This window comes from Bubalus bubalis, chromosome 16 (genome assembly GCF_019923935.1).
Source record: "Bubalus bubalis isolate 160015118507 breed Murrah chromosome 16, NDDB_SH_1, whole genome shotgun sequence".
Lineage (NCBI taxonomy): Eukaryota > Metazoa > Chordata > Mammalia > Artiodactyla > Bovidae > Bubalus > Bubalus bubalis.
Genome location: NC_059172.1, coordinates 6,555,159 through 6,577,796, shown reverse-complemented (window position 1 = coordinate 6,577,796; position 22,638 = coordinate 6,555,159). Strand labels below are relative to the sequence as shown.

Sequence of the window (22,638 nt, the reverse complement as noted above, 5' to 3'; positions counted from 1 at the left end):
ACCAGAGAAGCCCCAAATACACACTAATATATTTAAAATAGATTATAGCAAGGCCTATTCCATAGCGTAAGGAACTCTACTCAATATTTTGTAATACACTAAATGGGAAAAGAATTTGAAAAAGAGTAGATACATGTATATGTATAACTCAATCACTTTGCTGTAGTTATTTTTTAGCAATGTAGATAATTATAGCAATGTAGACATTGCTAATCACTATATCCTAATATGGGATTTCCTGGTGTCTCTGTGGTAAAGAATCCGCCTGCAAAGCAAGAGCTAATGGAGATGTGGGCTGGATCCCTGGGTCAGGAAGATCTCGTGGAGGAGGGCATGGCACCCCTCTCCAGTAACCTTGCCAGGAAAATCCCATGGACAGAGGATCGTAGTGGGCTGCAGTCCATGGTATCGCAAGAGTCGGACATGACTTAAGACTAAACCACCACATATTTAACATAGATTATGGCAAGTCCTACTGTATAGAACAGGGAACTCTACTCAATATTTTGTAATAAACTAAATGGGAAAATTGGTTCCAAATAGGAAAAGGAGTACGTCAAGGCTGTATATTGTCATACTGCTTATTTAACTTATATGCAGAGTACATCATGAGAAACACTGGGGTGGAGGAAGCACAAGCTGGAATCAAGATTGCTGGGAGAAATATCAATAACCTCAGATATGCAGATGACACCACCCTTATGGTAGAAAGTGATGAGGAACTAAAAAACCTCTTGATGAAAGTGAAAGAGGAGAGTGAAAAAGTTGGCTCACAGCTCAACATTCAGAAAACGAAGATCATGGCATCTGGTCCCATCACTTCATGGGAAATAGATGGGGAAACAGTGGAAACAGTGTCAGACTTTATTTTTTTGGGCTCCAAAATCACTGCAGATGGTGATTGCAGCCATGAAATTAAGACGCTTACTCCTTGGAAAGAAAGTTATGACCAACCTAGATAGCATATTCAAAAGCAGAGACATTACTTTGCCAACAAAGGTTTGTCTAGTCAAGGCTATGGTTTTTCCAGTGTTCATGTACGGATGTGAGAGTTGGACTGTGAAGAAAGCTGAGTGCCAAAGAATTGATGCTTTTGAACTGTGGTGTTGGAGAAGACTCTTGAGAGTCCCTTGGACTGCAAGGCCATCCAACCAGTCCATTCTGAAGGAGATCAGCCCTGGGATTTCTTTGGAAGGAATGATGCTAAAGCTGAAACTCCAGTACATTGGCCACCTCATGCGAAGAGTTGACTCACTGGAAAAGACTCTGATGCTGGGAGGGATTGGGGGCAAGAGGAGAAGGGGAAGACAGAGGATGAGATGGCTGGATGGCATCACTGACTCGATGGACGTGAGTCTGGGTGAACTCCGGGAGTTGGTGATGGACAGGGAGGCCTGGCGTGCTTCGATTCATGGGGTTGCAAAGAGTCGGACACGACTGAGCGACTGAACTGAACTGAACTGAATCTCTTGTTATGTACCATATCATTGAGGGAAAGAAACTACCTTATTCTACTTGGTAATCAAATGGCCATGACATATTAGACACAAATACATGTTCTATATACATTCTTCTAATGAATGGTTAAATAAAAATTGTACATTGAAGTGTTTTCCTCTTTAAGTGTTTTTTTTTTCTTTTTCAATTTAAGTGTTTTTTCCCCTTGTCTTTTTATTTTAAATATAAATTTATTTATTTTAATTGGAGTCTAATTACTTTACAATATTGTATTGGTTTTGCTGTACAACAACATGAATCTGCTATGGGTGTACATGTGTTCCCCATCCTGAACACCCTTTCCACCTCCCACCCCATACTATCCCTCCCCTTGTCTTTTAGACCAACTGCTTCTAATACCTGAACTCTGCTTCTGTCCAGACTGGATGGAACCAAGGAACAATGTAACTTACTTTGTCCTCCTGGGCCTCACACAGAATCCAAAGGAACAGAAAGTACTTTCTGTTATGTTCTTGTTCTTCTACATTTTGACCCTGGTAGGCAACCTGGTCATTATCATGACTATACCTGTGAGTAAGACCCTGAACTCACCGATGTACTTTTTTGTTGCTAGCTTCTCTTTTATGGATGTCACTTATTCTTCTTGTATTACCCCTGGAATGATTTCAGACTTGTTCTCAGGGAAAAAAATCATATCATTTGAATCTTGCATGACCCAGCTATTTACAGAGCACTTTTTTGGTGGATCAGAGATCATCCTTCTGCTGGTGATGGCCTGTGACTGCTATGTGGCCATCTGTGAGCCCTGCATTACTTGGTGATCATGAGGCAGAGGGTGTGTGTTGTGTTGCTAGTGGTGTCCTGGGTTGGAGGTTTTCTGCACTCAGCAATTCAACTTAGCACTGTTTATGGGCTCCCATTCTGTGGCCCAAATGTCATTGATCACTTTATGTGTGACACGTTCCCTTTACTGAGACTCGTCTGTACTGACACCTATCTCATTGGCATCTTAGTGCTGGCCAATGGAGGGCTGATCTGCACTGTCGTGTTTCTGCTCTTGCTCATCTCCTATGGAGTCATCCTGCACTCTCTGAAGAACCTGACTCAGGAAGGGAGGCAGAAAGCCCTCCAGACCTGTGGTTCCCACATTACTGTGGTTGTCTGCTTCTTTGTTCCCTCTATATTTGTAAAGGCAAGACCTGCTAAGACCTTCCCCATTGACAAATCATTGAGTGTGTGATGGACCCATTAATATACATTCTAATAAATTCTGAGTTAAGTAAGTCTATGAAGAAGGTCTGTAGAAGGAACATCATAGCTCATTTTAACTAAGTGCTTTAGTTTCTATGAAAGGAGTCATTTGACATCAGGTTCCATTTCCTTTGAATGCTAAAGTCATTTTGTGCTTAGTCCCTCAGTTGTGTCCAACTCTGTGCGACCCCGTGAACTGTAGCCTGCTAAGCTTCTCTGTCCATGGGGATTCTCCAGAGAAGAATACTAGAGTGGGCTGCCGTGTCCTCCTCCAGGGGATCTTCCCAACCCATGGATCAAAACCAGGTCTACTGCATTGCTGGCAGATTCTTTACCATATGAGCCACCAGGGAAGCCATTTTGCAATTTGATTCTTGTTTCTCTTTCTTCAACAAGTTTATGATAATTATAAATAAAAATTAAAATTGTACAACTCTGGCATTAATAACAGCTTTTCTCCCTACTAGAATGTAAAGTCTATAATTACTTGTTCAGCCCTGTACCCAGAATAGTATAATGCATATATAGCAAAGAATTATTAATATGTAATGAAATCATTTTTTTGGGCTCCAAAATCACTGCAGATGGTGACTGCAGCCATGAAATTAAAAGACACTTACTCCTTGGAAGGAAAGTTATGACCAACCTAGACAGCATATTCAAAAGCAGAGACATTACTTTGCCAACAAAGGTCCATCTAGTCAAGGCTATGGTTTTCCCTGTGGTCATGTATGGATGTGAGAGTTGGACTGTGAAGAATGCTGAGCGCTTAAAAATTGGTGCTTTTGAACTGTGGAGAAGACTCTTGAGAGTCCCTTGGACTGCAAGGAGATCCAACCAGTCATTCCAAAGGAGATAAGCCCTGGGATTTTTTGGAGGGAATGATGCTAAAGCTGAAACTCCAGTACTTTAGCCACCTCATGTGAAGAGTTGACTCACTGGAAAAGACTGATGCTGGGAGGGATTGGGGGCAGGAGAAGAAGGGGACGACAGAGGATGAGATGGCTGGATGGCATCACTGACTCGATGGACGTGAGTCTGGGTGAACTCCAGGAGTTGGTGATGGACAGGGAGGCCTGGCATGCTGCGATTCATGGGGCCGCAAAGAGTCGGACACGACTGAGTGACTGAACTGAACTGAACTGAACTGAACTGAATGAAATCATGAGAAAGTGCACTGATTTTAAACCAGTTTATGTGTTCTAAGTCGCTTCGGTCGTGTCTGACTCTGTGTGACCCCATGAATTGTAACTTGTCAGGCTCTTCTGCCCATGGGATTCTCCAGTCAAGAATCCTGGAGTGGGTTGCTGTGCCCTCCTCCATGGGATCTTCCCAAACCAGGGATCTAACTGGCATCTCTTATGTCTCCTGCATTGGCTACTGGGTTCTTTACCACTAGAGCCACCTGGGAAGCCCAACCAATTTATGGATTTATATTTTTTACTCTTTTTCATGGAAAAAAAAAATGATGCTGCAGTTCATGGGGTTACAAAGAGTTGGACCCACTTAGAGACTGAAAGCAACAGCAACTCTTTTTCAGGACAGATTCATTTTTATTTAGATTATCATGTAAATGAACTTTTAATTTATATAATTTAAAGTATTTAATTCTATATATATTGCCTTCTTTGCTATATTTCAGTTGCATTATACACAAAATTTTTAACTTAATGCTTTTCCTGTTTACAAGAAATGAAGTAAAACAGATATTAGTAAACAGCAGTAATGGAAACCAAGCAATATGGTAGAAGTGTCAAATGAATTTGCTATTTTTTTCTCAGCATTTTCCAGCCCTAATTGTTGGCCCTAAATTTGTTTCTTTTCATCTGGTAATAATCTTTGCAAATGCAAATGTAATTAACATACATGTGTTTGTTTATTTCAATATATATAACACTTGCTTTTACTATTCAACATCTTGAATTTGTTTCCATACCAGTCCATATATTTCGTGCATGTGTGCTCAGTCACTTATAGTTTCTGACTCTTTGAGATACCATGGACTGTAGACTGCCAGGTCCCTCTGTGCATGAAATTTCCCAGGCAAGAATACTGAAGTGGGTTGCCATTTCCTACTGCCAGTGATCTTCCCAATCCAGGATCAAGCTTGTGTCTTCTGCCTCCTGCATTGGCAGATGGATTCTTTACCACTGTGCCACCTGGGAAGCCCAAGTCCATATCTATATATCTATATCTATATATCTTATCTTAACATATATATATATATCTTAATTTTTCTTATGGTACAAAGTTCTTCTTATAAATGTATACAAAATTAATATGCACATTTCTCTTCATGTGGTTGCTAAACTTTTTTATAACAAATAATATTCCAATAAATACATATTTTATATATGTGCAAATATGAATTCATAAGCATAGGATTATTCCTATGATATTTAATCAGGTAATATAGGCATTAAAAATGTTGATATTGATAGCTATTGCCAAGCTACCATACTTGAGGTTGTTTAAATAGTTATAGTCCTGTCCACTCTATGAGAATTCTTTTGTCCACATCTCAATGACCAGTACCTGATAAGTATTTAGGACATGATTAAAGTAACTCATACTTTAACCACAACTCCTTTGATATAATTGAATTTGATTATCTTTCCATATGTTTATGTATTTATTTTAAATTTAAATTTATTTATTTTAATTAGAGGCTAAGATTCATGTTGATGTATGGCAAAACCAATACAATATTGTAAAGTAATTAGCCATATGTTTATTTTGATTTGTATTATTTTTGTGTGAATTTATGGGTATATAAATATAAAAAACTATATACATATATTCATTCAACTTTTATCTATTTCATTCAATGGTTAATCTTCCATACTGAATTTTATGAGATATTTATATACTAAAGAAAAGATCACTTTTACCACTGTATGTGTAGTGAATATTTTCTGGTTATATGTTTTTAACTTTTTAAACTATGTAGAATGCTTTTTGCATGTAATTGTTTTACATTTGGTATTCAAATTAAAAAAAAACTTTTTACCTTGCTTAGAAAGATTTTTCCCATTCCACTTGTGTCAAATATTCTTAAATTTTTTTTCAATGTTTAATTTTTAAAGCATTTTTATATCTTATATTAAAAATTTTGATTCATCTCAAATTTATTTTGGTATAAGAGTTAAATGGGGATTGAAATTCTAGTGGTTTCTCTATATTTTATGGTTTTTAAAAATAGTTAGATGATTATCTTTGGCCATTATTTTGAAATCATGATTATTATATCCTGAAATCCCAATGTATTTGGACCCAATTTGACACTTCTGTTTCACTAATCTCTTTATTCATGTGCAGGTTGACACATAATTGCCATAATATGTAACATATTTTGATCTGTGAGGAGACTAGCAGTCTCTCATTTCTATTGTTTCTCACAAATATGCCTAGACTTACATATTTCTATTTCAAAATTATTAAAAATTAATGATAAATTTAATGTAAATAAAATAAATGATATAGTTTAAAACTAAAGTTAAAATTAAGTTAAAAGAAATTTAAAAGCGGCTGGTCACAAAACAATGTTCAGGCAGTTCTTTCAATAAGATTCACCTTAGGACGGTGAAATTAGGAAGAGTTTAAAAAGCTGTTATTTAGGTGCCAAAATACACATCTTAGTCAACAAGTCACCTCTTGTAAGCTTGGGTAGAGTTTAGAGTTCCTGTTTGTGTTTCTTTTTTTTTTTCCCCACAACTTTTTATTATGAAAATGTTCCAATATACAGAAAAGTTAAATAATAAAATGCACTATATATTCATATACATTTAAAAATTAACATTTTGCCATATTTTTTACTGAACAATTGGAGAGTAACTTAGATATTTCACCCCTAAACACTAAGCATGCACCTCATAAAAACAACCACTATACACTAATAATCAGAAAATAGAAAGAGAAATTAAGGAAACAATTCCATTCACCATTGCAACGAAAATAATAAAATACCTGTTTGTGTTTCTTGTAGATCGCTTTCTTATCCCTTGTAGATCACTGTTGTTTTCCAGCTATGACACCTAAAATGCTGGCTGACACTGCTGTAAAAACAAAACAAAACAAAAACAAAAAGCAAAAAAACCCTTCTCTTTCAGTCAGTTCAGAACTCAAATCTTTGCTGAAGATCTTTTTTCTCTGCTGAGATCATTCTGCCCATCGTGATTACGATAAGCACTGTGTGGCCATCTGCAAAACCCTGTGCTGTGAAGCCATCATGAGTGAAAGAGATGTGGCTTCCTCTTTCCAGTAACATGAGCTAGAGGGTTTGTCCTTGGAACCACTCAGATTCTCTTCATAGTGCAGCTGCCTAGTCTGTGGTTCCAGTGTCATGGACAACTAATGTGTGACAAATTCTTTATTGAAACTTGTCTGCATGGACGCTCACACACTTGGTCTCTGTTGCTACCAGCAGTGGGTTCATTTGCCTGTTAAATACTTTCCCTTGAAGGCCTCCTGTGTGGGTATCTTGTGCTCCCTAGAGACGTATCTGTTGGAGGGGAGAGGCAAAGTCCTCTCCGCCTGTGTCTCTCACATCACTCTGGTCATCTTAGTCTTTGTATTTGCTTATTTGTGTATCTGTTCCCAAGTCCTGGCTACATTTCATATCAGAACTTCTTTGCTAAATTTCTTAAGCTTGCATACTCAGTAATTTAGAGGTGAAATTGTTATGAGGAATTTCTGGAATGAAAAAGTGAGTCCATAACAATATACAATGAGTTTTTCTTTAAAATGGAAAAGAGAAAATACAAGTTCATGACTGGGGACAACTGAACACTACTTATCAAAATTATGTTGATTTTGAAATATAGGCACTCAGAGGAAAGATCCAGGCTGAGCATTATTTACCATTATAAAGACTATTTAGATTTCTGTATTGCTCAGCTGTCAGTTGAACTTTAATTTCTATCAGAATTAGTATTCGGGAATTTCCTGCAGTCCAGTGGTCGTGACTACCTGGTTTCATTGGCAAGGGTCAGGGTTTCAGTCCCCCCTGGTAAAGGAACTAGGATCCCATAAGCCACATGGCACAACCAGAAACAATAAACAAACAAACAAAACAACAAATAAAATCTAGTTAACAATCAAAAAAGAGATAAGCCATTAAGATACAATTCTAGAGATTTTGTTCTTTTGAAATGCAAATATATTTATTTATTTCAAGTCATTAAAATGTCTATTTAAGTCATCACTCTTCCATGCAGCATAAATTATTCCCTGTTACTCGGAGGGTAAACTCATTCCAATCAGTGTTTCATCGGTCACTTTGGCATCTCTGTTTGCAGCATGGAATTGAAATACAATCTGTAGTGTGTATTCCCACTGCTTTGTAGGGAGGGAAGTTTCATGTCATAAAATCCTCTCTTTCCCCTGCAAAAGCAGGCAATCTGCACTAGTCTGGAGGAGCACAAAAATCCTTGAAATATGTTTGCTAACTTGCATCTAAAATCTGATTTTGAAACTCCAAAATAGTTTGGGTTTCATTTCCTTCTTGCTCCCCGCCTTCTTCTTTTTTGTCTTTGTTTTGTGATGCATCTTGAGTACTTAGAACAATGCCTAGCCTATGGTGAAAGTGAAAGTGTTAGCTCATGTAGGTACTCAATATTTGTTGAATTGATTACAAAAAAATTTAAAGTTGACAAATACACACTCCTGCTCATGCTCAGTCGCGTCTGTCATGTCCGACTCTATGACCCTATGGACTGTAGCCCACCAGGCTCCTCTGTCCATAGAATTTTCCAGGCAATATTGGAGTGAGTTGCCATGCCCTTCTCCAGGGGATCTTCTCACTCAGTGATGGAACCCGTGTTTCCTGTGTCTTCTGCATTGCAGGTGGTTTCTTTACCACCAAGCCACCAGAGAAGCCCCAAATACATCTGGTAGCTCAGTCTGTAAAGAATCTGCCTACAGTACAGGAGATCCAGGTTCCCTCCCTGAGTTGGGAAGATCCTTTGGAGAAGGAAATGGCAAACCACTCCAGTATTCTTGCCTGGGAAATCCCATGGACAGAGGAGCCTAGTGAGCTGCAGTCCATGGTATCTCAAGAGTCAGACACAACTTAGCAACTAAATCACCACATATTTAACGTAGATTATGACAAGCCCTACTGGACAGCCCAGGGAACTCTACTCAATATTTTGATAAACTAAATGGGAAAAGAAATTGAAAAAGAGTGGATACATGTATATGTGTAACTCTCACTTTGCTGTACGCCTGAAACTAGGACATTGCTAAACACTGTACTCTAATGTGGGCTTCCCCAGTGGCTCTGTGCTAAAGAATCCGCCTGCAATGCAAGAGCTACAGGAGATGAGGGTTGGATCTCTGGACTGGGAATATCCCATGGAGGAGGGCACGACATCCCCAATCCAGTATCCTTATCAGGAAAACCTCATGGACAGAGGAGTCTGGCGGGCAACAGTCCACAGGTTTACAAAGAGTGGGACACGACTGAAACCACCAAGCATGCAAGCATGATTGCTTCAAATTAAAATAAAAATTTAAATATAACAATTTTCCTTCAGTAGTTTTGTCACTGTATTGACATATTTACCTCTTAAATTACTCAGATGTATCTGAGGCCAATGATATTTGCCTTTACTTTGGGCTATCATGCTATACTCTATGTTCATATCATAAATCAAGTAATGAGGTCACCTTAGTTCATAAATTTACTTCTTAAATTATGGCTGAATATACATAATCAAATTCATAACTTTAATCATTTTAAAGTGGCCATTAAGTTAGTTCTCATTGTTATGCAAATATTACCACTGTCTATATCCAGAACTTTTCCAATTACTCAAACTAAAATTCTAAAACCATTAAACAAAATTCTCCATTTTCCATCACTGACCTGTAGGCCACCACCATTCTACTTTTGGTCTATGATTTGATTCTTTGGTGGCTCAGAGGTTAAAGTGTCTGCCTGCAATGTGGGAGACTTGGATTTGATCCCTGGGTCAGGAAGATCCCCTGGAGAAGGGAATGGCAACCCACCCCAGTATTCTTGCCTGGAGAATCCCATGGACAGAGGAGCCTGGTGGGCTACAGTCCACGGGGTCGCAAAGAGTCGGATATGACTGAGTGACTTCACTTTCACTTTCATGTGGAATCATACAATATTTGTTTTTTTGTGACTGCCTGTTCGTCTAGTCAAGGCTATGGTTTTTCTTGTGGTCATATATGGGTGTGAGAGTTGAACTGTGAAGAAGGCTGAGTGCTGAAGAATTGATGTTTTTGAACTGTGATGTTGGAGAAGACTCTTGAGAGTCCTTTGGACTGCAAGGAGATCCAACCAGTCCATTCTGAAGGAGATCAGCCCTGGGATTTCCTTGGAAGGAATGATGCTAAAGCTGAAACTCCAGTACTTTGGCCACCTCATGTGAAGAGTTGACTCATTGGAAAAGACTCTGATGCTGGGAGGGATTGGGGGCGAGAGGAGAAGGGGACGACAGAGGATGAGATGGCTGGATGGTATCACTGACTCGATGGACGTGAGTCTGAGCGAACTCCGGGAGTTGGTGATGGACAGGGAGGCCTGGCGTGCTGCGATTCATGGGGTTGCAAAGAGTTGGACACGACTGAGCGACTCATCTGATCTGATGTGATCTGATCTTTTTTCACTCAATGTCATATTATATCCTTTTCCCATAAAATACTCTCGACAATTGAAAATTATCTGGGACATATACAAAAGTTTATTTCTAGACTCTTTTTACTCATTAGTCTGTTGTCCATCTTTATCCCAACACTAGTGCTGTGATTACCTTAGCTTTGTAGCATGTTTTAGAATCAAGAATTATGAGACCTCCAACTTTCTCCCTTTCCAAACTGTTTTGGCAATTTTAAAGTCCTTAATATTTCATATGAATTTTATCATGAATTTTTTTACTTCTGCAAAAAACATTTTTGGTTTTGATAGGGAGTGTCCTGAATCTTTAGATCACTTGAAGTAATATTAACATCTAAATACTATTAATATTATAGTTCATAAATATTTTCCCATATATGTGTGTGTTCTACAAATACTTTGAGTAACATTTTGTGATTTTCAGTTTGCAAGACTTTTGTCTCATTGTTTAAGTTTGCTCTTAATATTTTGTTCTCCTTGGTGCTTTGTAAGTGAAATTATTTAATTTCTCCTTGGTTTGATCATGATCATATAAAAATTAAACATCTTTTCATACAACTCTCACCAGTTGGAAATAGAAGGAATGTCAGTTTAGTCCATTTCAGGTGCTCAGTCATGATCCCATGGACTGCAGTATGCCAGATTTCCCTGACCATCACCAACTCCCAGAGCTTACTCAAACTCATGTCCATTGAGTCGGTGATGCCATCCAACCATCTCATCCTCTGCCGTCCCCTTCTCCTCCGACCTTCAATCTTTCCCAGCATCAGGGTCTTCTCCAATGACTCAGTTCTTCGCATCAGGTGGCCAAAATATTGGAGTTTCAGCTTCAACATCAGTCCTTCCAATGAACACCCAGGACTGATCTCCTTTAGGATGGACTGGTTGGATTTCCTTGCAGTCCAAGAGACTCTTGAGAGTCTTCTCCAACACCACAGTTCAAAAGCCTCAATTTTTCTGCACTCAGCTTTCTTTATAGTCCAACACTCACATCCATACATGACTACTGGAAAAACCATAGCTTTGACTAGAAGGACCTTTGTTGGCAAAGTAATGTCTCTGCATTTTAATACGTTTTCTAGGTTGGTCATAACTTTTCTTCCAAGGAGTAAGAGCCTTTTAATTTCATGGCTGCGGTCACCATCTGCAGTGATTTTGGAGCCCAAAAAACTAAAGTCTTCCATTGTTTCCACTGTTTCCCCATCTATTTGCCATGAAGTGATGGGATCAGATGCTTATTTTTCTGAATGTTGAGCTTTAAGCCAACTTTTTCACTCTCCTCTTTCACTTTCATCAGGAGGCTCCTTAGTTCTTCTCTTTCTGCCATAGAGTAGTGTCATCTGTGTATCTGAGGTTTTTGATATTTCTCACGGCAATCTTGATTCCAGCTTGTGCTTCATCCAGCCCAGCATTTCTCATGGTGTACTCTGCATATAAGTTAGCTAAGCAGGGTGACAATATACATCCTTGACATACTCCTTTCCCTTTTTGGAACCAGTCTGTTGTTCCATGTCCAGTTCTAACTGTTGCTTCCTGACCTGCATACAGATTTCTCAAGAGGCAGGTCAGGTGCTCTTGTATTCCCATCTCTTTCAGAATTTTCCCCAGTTTATTGTGATCCACACAGTCAAAGGCTTTGGCATAGTCAATAAGGCAGAAATAGATATTTTTCTGAAACTCACTTGCTTTTTTGATGATCCAGCATATGTTGACAATTTGATCTCTGTTTCGTCTACCCTTTCAAAAACCAGCTTGAACATCTGGAAGTTTACGGTTCACTTATTGCTGAAGCCTGGCTTGGAGAATTTTGAGCATTACTTTACTAGGATGTGAGATGAGTGCAATTGTGCAGTAGTTTGAACATTCTTTGGCATTGCCTTTCTTTGGGATTGGAATGAAAACTGACATTTTCCAGTCCTGTGACCACTGCTGAGTTTTCCAAATTTTCTGGCATATGGAGTGCAGCAATTTCACAGCATCATCTTTCAGGATTTGACATAGCTCCACTGGAATTCCATCACCTCCACTAGCTTTGTTCGTAATGATGCTTTCTAAGGCCCACTTGACTTCACATTCCAGGATGTCTGGCTCTAGGTGAGTGATCACACCATCGTGATTATCCGGGTCATGAAGATCTTTTTTGTATAGTTCTTCTGTGTATTCTTGCCACCTCTTCTTAATATCTTCTGCTTCTTTTAGGTCCATATCATTTCTGTCCTTTATTGAGCCCATCTTTGCATGAAATGTTCCCTTGGTATCTCTAATTTTCTTGAAGAGATCTCTAGTCTTTCCCATTCTATTGTGTTCCTCTATTTCTTTGCACTGACCACTGAGGAAGGCTTTCTTATCTTTCCTTGCTATTCTTTGGAACTCTGCATTCAGATGGGTATATCTTTCCTTTTCTCCTTTGCCTTTTGTTTCACTTCTTTTCACAGCTATTCGTAAGGCTTCCTCAGACAGCCATTTTTTTTTTTTTTTGTATTTCTTTTTCTTGTGGATGATCTTTATCATTGTCTCCTGTACGATGCCACGAGAAGGAATGTACCTCGACATAGTAAGTCCACATGTGACAGATCCATTGTTAACATCTTCTTCAACATTAAAGCTTTAAAACTTCCACATTAAAATCTTGAAGAAGACAAATGGTCATGCTCTCACAAGTCCTTTGTAACATAGTACTGACATAGTACTGACATGGAAATTTTAGATTTTTCTAAGTATAGCTTCTGTTGTCTGAAGTGAGATAATTTTGTTATTAATTTTTATTAAATTTTGCTTTCTGTAACAGTGCTTCTAACAGTAGCCATTTCCTTTCCTTTTAATCTCAGTTCAAGCATCACTTTTATAAAAAGACCGTCTCTGATTACATTACCCACAGTAGAATTCTTCCTCTTATTTTCTATCCAGTACTCTATTTCTTATATTACAAACCATGAATTAACTCTTTTTCTTTATTGTGTAATTTTATTATGAGAAAATAATAAAGGAATGCAGGAAAAAGAAACTTTTACATGATTTTAGCCCAGTTTTATTAATTGCTGTGTACAGTTGCTGGCATTACAGAGGTGCCCTACTTTTAAAAAAACTACTAATTGTTGAAATTATTAGCTTTATATCTACAATTTTAATATATTTAATTGTGTCTTTTGATGTAATTTTCACATTTGTAACCAAATTTTATGGTGATTAAATTGAGTATTAAACAAAAGTAAAGAAAATCTTGCTACTGCAGGTGGGGAAATACACAACAAGTAAGCTCACTGAAGCAAAATGACTGGGTTGATATTTTATTCTTGATTGGCAGCAGTCTGATAGAGATCTAAAACACTATTTTTTCCCATGTTGCACTTTTCTGACATGAATTATGTGATTTGGCTTATTAATATCTTTACATATAGATGTTCTTTAAAAACTTTGTGGAAAATCCCACTGGATTAATTAAGCAAGAATCAGTCTTGCACACATTCCAAATCTAAGATTCAATAATAATTGCAACTGGAAGGGATGGAATGTTTCATGATCATCATTCTTAAGTTGAAGAAAAGGCTATCCACTTAGTAACCGGCATCAATTCTTCAGGAGGTCCTTCTTAGACTTAAAAAATACAGTCTGGCCATGTCAATGTGACAGAGTGAGAAGGGCTAAACAATCAAATGCTATTTTTCTTTTAATGTTATTAGGAAAGAGGTTACTTATGAAAAATTTCCCTGAGAAATGACTAGTTGCTATTTTCCTATCTTTATATAGGATTTGTTGGCCATTCTGATAAATTTCCTAATGTGATAAACCTTTGTTTTTCTGTGTACTCATGGAATTCTTTTCAAACAATCTACACTTCATATAAAAATGACCCTCTGAATAATGAGAAGAATCCATTTAGAAAATGAACAGTCAAATGACATAATTTTATCCTCAAGTAATAAGGCATTCTTTGCCCTCTACTGTCATACTTGATGAAAGAATTTCAGGGCTTACATTGAGTTAAAACTCATTCTTTGCGATTTTGATTCTTTTGATTGTGAACAAGCCTCCACAAAGTAAGACTAATGGAAAACACTGGGAGACAGCTTAACAATTGAGTGACTTTATTTATTATGAAAAAAATTAACTTACTTTGAAATAAATGAAACTTAGATTCAATTTCAGGTATAGCACTTAAAAATGTATGACTTTGGGAAAATGCAATAGATGTTCTGAGCCTTAGTTTTTTCAGTTATGAAACAGGGATTGTAGTCTATGTTACTATAAATATTAAATGTGATACATTAAATTATGACTGTATGATTGGGATATACTGCAATACTTTTGAGCAGCAGAGTGATATCATCAGAATAAGACTGAAAAGGACAATTTGGACTGCTTCAGGAGAACCAATTTTTGGAGGCCAGAATAAACATGGAGAGACTTGGTAGGAGGCTATCACAGTGGACCAGGAATAATAATAATAATAAAAAAGTATGGTAGAAAAAAAATAGAAGGGATTGCAATTTGTGATATATTTTGAAAGTAGAGTCAATAGGATTTGTTTAATTTTTATGAGAGTGAAAAATAAGTGCAGAGAACTAAAATTTTTTATCTGCAATAACATGGAAAATTATACCATTTAGCAAGATAAACAGGTAACAATTCTTTAAATTTTGTGTAGAAATGCCTACATTTATTGTGGAAAATGAAAAAGTTTGTTTTATAAATATTAGTTCAGTTCAGTTCAGTTGCTCAGTCGTGTCCGACTCTTGGCGACCCTATGTACCTCAGCATGCCAGGCTTCCCTGTCCATCACCAACTCCAGAGTTTACAAATATTAAATTGCATTCAATTGGATATCCACAATTAGAGATATATAATTTGAAAATTAGGGGAAACACAGGGTCTGGAGGCACAAAATTAGACTGTTGCAGTATTTATTGGTCAGTAAAAGGGAAATATTCACTTAAAGACCTGAGAAGTATCAGTGAGATCTGGGACAATTCAGGACAGAAACCTTTTCATGATTTGATCTACTCACATTGATTATGTAAATTAGCTTAAATGCGTCTCACTTTTACACTTTGTGACTTCCCTGAAGTCCATTCCTGTCCTTTCTTGCTAATTCACTTTAAAAAAATTCAGCTAAAGCATTAATTCTTCTGGAAATTCTTCTCTGATTCTAATTTTGATTGATATATCCTTGTACTGTGACTCTTTTTTTATTTTATTTTATTTTTTAACTTTACAATACTGTATTGGTTTTGCCATATATCAAAATGAATCCGCCACAGGTATACATATGTTCCCCATCCTGAACCCTCCTCCCTCCTCCCTCTCCGTACCATCCTTCTGGGTCGTTCCAGTGCACCAGCCCCAGGCATCCAGTATCGTGCATCGAACCTGGACTGGCGACTCGTTTCATATATGATATTATACATATTTCAATGCCATTCTCCCAAATCATCCCACCCTCTCCCTCTCCCACAGAGTCCAAAAGACTGTTCTATACATCAGTGTCTCTTTTGCTGTACTGTGACTCTTAACTTCTGTGAATATCCTTATAACTTAATACATGGGTCTGGAATTATCTGATCCCTAGTCGTGTGTTATATCATGAGGGCAAGCAACTCTACCTTATTCAACTTGGCAATTAAAGTGTCAGTAACACATTGGATATGAAAAGATTCTCCACACACATTCTTTTAATTGAATTTATAACAAAGGATGAAAATTATAATTCATTAAAAAATTTCCCCTTGTTTTGTAGGCACACTGTTTCTAACATTTGAACACAGCACCTATACAGACTAGATGGAACCAAGGAACAATGTAAGTTTTTTCATCCTCTTGGGCCTCACACAGAATCCAAAGGAGCAGAAAGTCCTTTTTGTTACGTTCTTGTTCTTCTACGTTTTGACTGCAGTGGGCAACCCGCTTATTGTTGTGACTGTAGCTGTCAGTAAGACCCTGAACTCACCAATGTACTTTTTTCTTGCTAGTTTATCATTTATAGATCTAGTTTATTCCTCTTCTGCTTCCCCCAGATTGATTTCAGACTTGTTCTCTGGGGAAAATACCATATCCTTTGAATCCTGTATGACCCAGCTGTTTACAGAGCACTATTTTGGTGGATCTGAGGTGTCCCTTCTGCTGGTGATGGCCTATGACCGCTATGTGGCCCTCTGTAAGCCCCTGCATTATCTGGTTGTCATGAGGAAAAGGGTGTGTGTTGTGCTGCTGCTGGTGTCCTGTGTTGGAGGTTTTCTGCACTCAATTATTCAACTTAGTACTGTTTATGGGCTCCCATTCTGTGGTCCCAATATCATTGATCACTTTATGTGTGACATGTTCCCCTTATTGAAACTCGTCTGTACTGACACCTATGTCATTGGCATCTTAGTGCTGGCCAATGGAGGACTGGTGTGCACTCTGTTCTTTCTGCTCTTGCTCATCTCCTATGGAGTCATCCTGCACTCTCTGAAGAACCTGAGTCAGGAAGGGAGGCGGAAAGCCCTCCAGACCTGTGGTTCCCACATCACTGTGGTTGTCTGCTTCTTTGTTCCCTGCATTTTCATGTATGCAAGACCTGCTAAGACCTTTCCCATTGACAAATCATTGAGTGTGTTTTATACAGTCATAAGCCCCATGCTGAACCCATTGATTTATAGTCTAAGAAGTTCTGAGATCATGAATGCTATAAAGAAGCTCTGGACCAAAAAAGCGAGGTGAAGTAGCAAATAAGTGCATTATGCATTACAGAGAAAGTAGTTTAACACTAGGAATTTACTTCAAATATCAGTCTATTGCTCTGATGAAAACTTTTCTTTTCTCTGAAGAATTTATCATGAGTTTTATTAAAGAAAAGATATTTGTTTATGCTATTAATAGTAGTTTCCCTCTTTGAATGTAAACATTAATGTCTAGTTTATCACTGCAACTGGAAATTTGAAATGCATTTAAAATAGAGTCAATAAGTCATATGTAACATGTTGGTCAGAATTACAAAAATAATTAACTAATATGCATTACTTTTATTAGTTTCTCATTTTTTATAACCAGATTCTTGCCTTTTATCCTCACTTTTTATTGTACTAATTAAAATATTTTATACTATATATTCTGTCCTCTTCATTCACTTTTATTTGCCTACATATGAAAATTTAGTGTAACATTTTCCATTTTATAGGAAATTGAAAGTATGATGCATAATAGTAAATGTTAAAAAATAGAATCCCTACAGAAATAGAATCATGTAAAATGTACCTCCTGTCCAACCAGTATCAGAATTTCCCAGTTTTCCCAGATGCAGTCACTATACTGTTTGTAAGATTACTCAAACAATAATTTTTTCAAAAAGAAGCATATTTTCACGGGTGTTTGCCTGTATGTCTCTGTGTATGAATTTTGCATTTTGCAACTCAGTTTTCTGAAGATCTTTCCATACAGTCTTTACAGATCTAACTCATTCTAATTTTCTCATATGCTCAGCTTCTTTAAAAGTCTCTAAAATTTATGTATCCAGTTTTCTTCAAGTGTGTTCTCTTTTTTTACAATAAATAATTCTGCAAATAAGCCTTTTTAAAATTTTCTAAGCATGAATTTCTAGAAGTGCAATTGTTGAGTTAAGTGGTATATGTATTTAAAATGTTGATATTCATAGTTATTGCAAAAACGCCATTATGAGCTTGAACAAACTTACTATTCTCCTCACTTCGGAAAATACATTTGACAACATGCTGAACCACTAGTGCTTGATAAACTTTTATGGTATATGCAAATGTGATTAAACAAATTGTTTCATTTGTATACTTGAATTGATATTCAATAAACATAATTAAATTTGAGTATCATCCATGTTTAAATGATTTGTAGTCCTTTTTCATGAATTGCCTATTAATGAATTTTTGTGTGTATTTGATTGCCAACACTTTTCCATACTGATTTTAATGATTGAATGACACACTAATTATCCCTATTACCCTGTACTTGGATTATTATTTTTCCTGCTTGTGATTTCTTTAAAAATTTTTTTTAATACAGTGAAGAATATTTTTGGGCATGTACCAATATTTATACATTTACATAATTAATTCTATCAATATTTTTTTACCTCTATATCTTGAATTTGTCTAACTAAATGTTGTCAAAATATTCTTCACAGTTTTCAACATTAAATTTTTTGTCTTTACATTTTATGCTTACATTTTCCTTTGATATAAGGAGATAAGTAGGGATTGTATTTTAATTATTTTTCTAGATTGTCATAATTATAGATGCATAATTATTTTTCCCATGGCTTTGATATCCTAACTTTGTATTCCAAAATATGGCATGTGTTTGCATCAAATTCATTTCTCCATTAGCTTCCATTGACGTCTATTCATGTGTCATTTAATACACAATGTAATTGTGAACATTTGATTTAGAATATACTTTACTATCTGAAAAACCTAGGATTCCTTCACTGATATTTTTTTAATCAGAACTATGTCTATTTTTGCATATTTTCATTTTAAAATTGAGTTTCAATAAGCTAGTCTGGTAAAAACTAGATTGAGTTCATATTTTTGAGTAATATTTGATTGAGAAAGCATTTGTATCTTCAGAGAATTGAGAATTCCTATACACAAACTAAATGGTATCAGATCCATCAGAGAAAGGCTGGAATGAAGATTTATGCCACCCATTTGTGGTCATATTGCATACATTTTATTCAAGATGAATTCAAAAATCTCTGGGTTTGAAAAACATTTGCATCTGGCATCTGGTAATTGGATGAAGGAACATGACTTTCCTGAGTTGAATTCTGGTTGTTCAGTTCAGACCTCTGTTCACCAGACCTAGATTTTTTTTTTTTAATCATTTTCATTGTCACCTTAGTCTGCATGGGTTGCCATAAATACTACAGACTGCAGAGCTTAGACAACAGACATTTATTTTCCCATAGTCCTGCAGGCTGATATCCAAGGTCAAGGTGATTGCTAGGTTGGTTTCTGGTGAATCCTCTCTTCCTACCTTGCGTTGGGCACCTTCTCACTCTGTCTTTGCATGGCCTTTCTTCTGTGCACTTGTGCAAGAGAAAGCTCTTTGCCCCTTCCACTTCTTATAAGGATGCCAGTTCTATCAGATTAGGAACCACCCTTATGATCTCAAGGAGTACAAGCTATTTCAGTCCCCTATCCAAGCCTGGGTACAAGATGTAGGAGTGAAAAAACTTTTTAGATGACCTCAGTCTGACAGTTTCTAACTGCAATCATGAGAGAGGTGGAGACAGAAGTATTCAGCTGAATGGATCAAATTCTTGACTCACTGAAATACTCTAATATAATAGAGTGAATATTGGTGCTTTTTTTTTTAAATTTATTTATTTTAATTGGAGGCTAATTACTTTACAATATTGTAGTGGTTTTGCCATACATTGACATGAGTCAGCCATGGGTTTACATGTGTCCCCCATCCTGAACGCCCACCCCCACCCCCCGCACCTCCCTCCCCAGCCCATCCTTCTGGGTCATCCCAGTGCACCAGCCCTGAGCACCCTGTCTCATGCATCAAACCTGGACTGGTGATCTGTTTCACATATGATAATATACATGTTTCAATGCTATTTTCTCAAATCTTCCAACTCTTGCCTTCCCCACAGAGTCCAAAAGACTGTTCTATACATCTGTGTCTCTTTTTCTGTCTCGCATTAGGGTCATTGTTACCATCTTTCTAAATTCCATATATATGCATTAGTGTACTGTATTGGTGTTTTTCTTTCTGGCTTACTTTGTATAATAGGCTCCAGTTTCATCCACCTCATTAGAACTGATTCAAATGTATTCTTTTTTAATGGATGAGTAATATTCCATTGTGTATATGTACCACAGATTTCTTATCCATTCATCTGCTGATGGACATCTAGGTTGCTTCCATGTCCTGGCTATTATAAACAGTGCTGCAATGAACATTGGGGTACACATGTCTCTTTCAATTCTGGTTTCCTCAGTGTGTATGCCCAGCAGTGGGATTGCTGGGTCATAAGGCAGTTCTATTTCCAGTTTTTTAAGGAATCTCCACACTGTTCTCCATAGTGGTTGTACTAGTTTGCATTCCTACCACCAGTGTAAGAGGGTTGCCTTTTCTCCACACCTTCTCCAGCATTTATTGTTTGTAGATTTTTGGATAGCCATTCTGACCGGCGTGAAATGGTACCTCACTGTGGTTTTGATATGCATTTCTCTGATAATGAATGATGTTGAACATCTTTTCATGTGTTTGTTAGCCATCTGTGGTCATGTATGGATGTGAGAGTTGGATTATAAAGAAAGCTGAGCACCGAAGAATTGATGCTTTTGAACTGTGGTTTTGGAGAAGACTCTTGAGAGTTCCTTGGACTGCAAGGAGATCCAACTAGTCCATCCTAAAGCAGATCAGTCCTGGGCGTTCATTGGAAGGACTGATGTTGAGCTGAAACTCCAATACTTTGGCCACCTGATGCGAAGAGCCGACTCATTTGAAAAGTCCCTGATGCTGGGAAAGATTGAGGGCAGGAAGACAAGGGGACGACAGAGGATGAGATGGTTGGATGGCATCACTGACTCAATGGACATGGGTTTGGGTGAACTCCAGGTATTGGTGATGGACAGGGAGGCCTGGCGTGCTGCAGTTCATGGGGTCGTAATGAGTCGGACACGACTGAGCGGCTGAACTAGCCATCTTCTTTGGAGAAATGTCTGTTTAGTTCTTTGGCCCATTTTTTGATTGGGTCGTTTATTTTTTCTGGGATTGAGCTTCAGGAGTTGCTTGTATATTTTTGAGATTAATTCTTTGTCAGTTGCTTCGTTTGCCATTATTTTCTCCCATTCTGAAGGCTGTCTTTTCACTTTGCTTATAGTTTCCTTCATTGTGCAAAAGCTTTTAAGTTTAATTAGGTCCCATTTGTTTATTTTTGCTTTTACTTTTTATTTTTACTCTTTATTTTTATTTTACTGTTTATTTTTACTTTTGCTTTCCATTACTCTGGGAGGTGGGTCATAGAGGATCCTGGTATGATTTATGTCAGAGAGTGTTTTGCTTATGTTTTCCTCTGGGAGGTTTATAGTTTCTGGTCTTATGTTTAGATCTTTATCCATTTTAAAAATACGGAACGCTTCACAAATTTGCATGTCATCCTTGTGCAGGAGCCATACTAATCTTCTCTGTATCATTCCAATATTAGTATATGTGCTGCTGAAGCGAGCACTATTGGTGCTTTAAATAGTGAATTTTTTTCAGATATCACAATAATATCTGAAACACTGTAGTAATTTAAACACTATGGTACTGGCTCATGGATATGTACGCTGATTGAACAAAAGAGAAAGCTAAGAAATGCAATAGTAAATATACAGATTTTTGTATCTGGGAATAATGCTGTTGCAAGGTATTGGGAGACACAATTGTTATTCAATATATGTACTGGGAAAATTTCTTTATCATTTTTTTAATCACGATTTAAATTTTTTTTTATTTTTTGTCTGTGCCACAAGGCACATGGGGTTTTAGTTCCTCATCCAGGGGTCGAACCTGCACCCCTGCCCCCTGCATTGGAAGCAGAGTCTTAACCACTAGACTGCCAGAGAAGCCCCTATTTATTCTTATGATAGGACAGTGTATTTTCATGTCACTCTATACTTTAAAGAGTATAGTCTATGTGGATTATATATGTAAATGTGAAATAAATAACTTTAAAATGTTTAAAGATAATTATCTTTATAAACTTGAGGCAGGGAAGGACTTTGAGAAGTACATGCAGAGAACTTTCATCCTGAATCTAGCTTCCATATTTCTACATGATAGAACAGGTGGTTAATCCTTGATCCCAACCACATTCACTGCAGCATCCAGGTGCTAGCTCCCCTATTTTCATAATTTGAAAGTGTGTAATACAGTGAATTTTGGACTCTTTTGTTGACCATGATGGCTATTCCATTTCCTCTGAGGGATTCCTGCCCACAGTAGTAAATATAATGGTCATCTGAGTTAAATTCACCCATTCCAGTCCATTTTAGTTCGCTGATTCCTAGAATGTCAACGTTCACTCTTGCCATCTCCTGTTTGACTACTTCCAATATGCCTTGATTCATGGACCTGACATTCCAGGTTCCTATGCAATATTGCTCTTTACAGCCTCGGACCTTGCTTCTATCACCAGTTACATCCACAGCTGGGTATTGTTTTTGCTTTGACTCCATCCCTTCATTCTTTCTGGAGTTATTTCTCCACTGATCTCCAGTAGCATACTGGGCACTTACTGATCTGGGGAGTTCCTCTTTCAGTATCCTATCATTTTG

General features: G+C 37.3%; 1 protein-coding gene, 1 non-coding gene and 1 pseudogene across 2 annotated transcripts; 2 read left to right on the top strand and 1 right to left on the bottom strand.

The window, feature by feature from the left end:
• The first annotated feature begins 1,883 nt into the window (after window positions 1-1,883).
• LOC102392957 lies at window positions 1,884-2,790 on the top strand (annotated as a pseudogene).
• Window positions 2,791-16,132: 13,342 nt separating this feature from the next.
• On the top strand, window positions 16,133-17,206 carry LOC102393271 (olfactory receptor 4A47-like). The gene has a single exon (XM_045162857.1). It carries the CDS (start codon window positions 16,133-16,135, stop codon window positions 17,048-17,050), a length of 918 nt encoding a protein of 305 aa, XP_045018792.1. The 3' UTR covers window positions 17,051-17,206.
• Window positions 17,207-21,441: 4,235 nt separating this feature from the next.
• On the bottom strand, window positions 21,442-21,548 carry LOC112579769. Its single transcript, XR_003104103.1, has one exon. It is a non-coding gene; the product is annotated as a U6 spliceosomal RNA (small nuclear RNA).
• Between the last annotated feature and the right edge of the window lie 1,090 nt (window positions 21,549-22,638).

Bases quoted from the DNA above. Each gene is read 5' to 3' on its own strand.
- LOC102393271 (XM_045162857.1), top strand. From the start codon at position 16,133: ATGGAACCAAGGAACAATGTAAGTTTTTTCATCCTCTTGGGCCTCACA.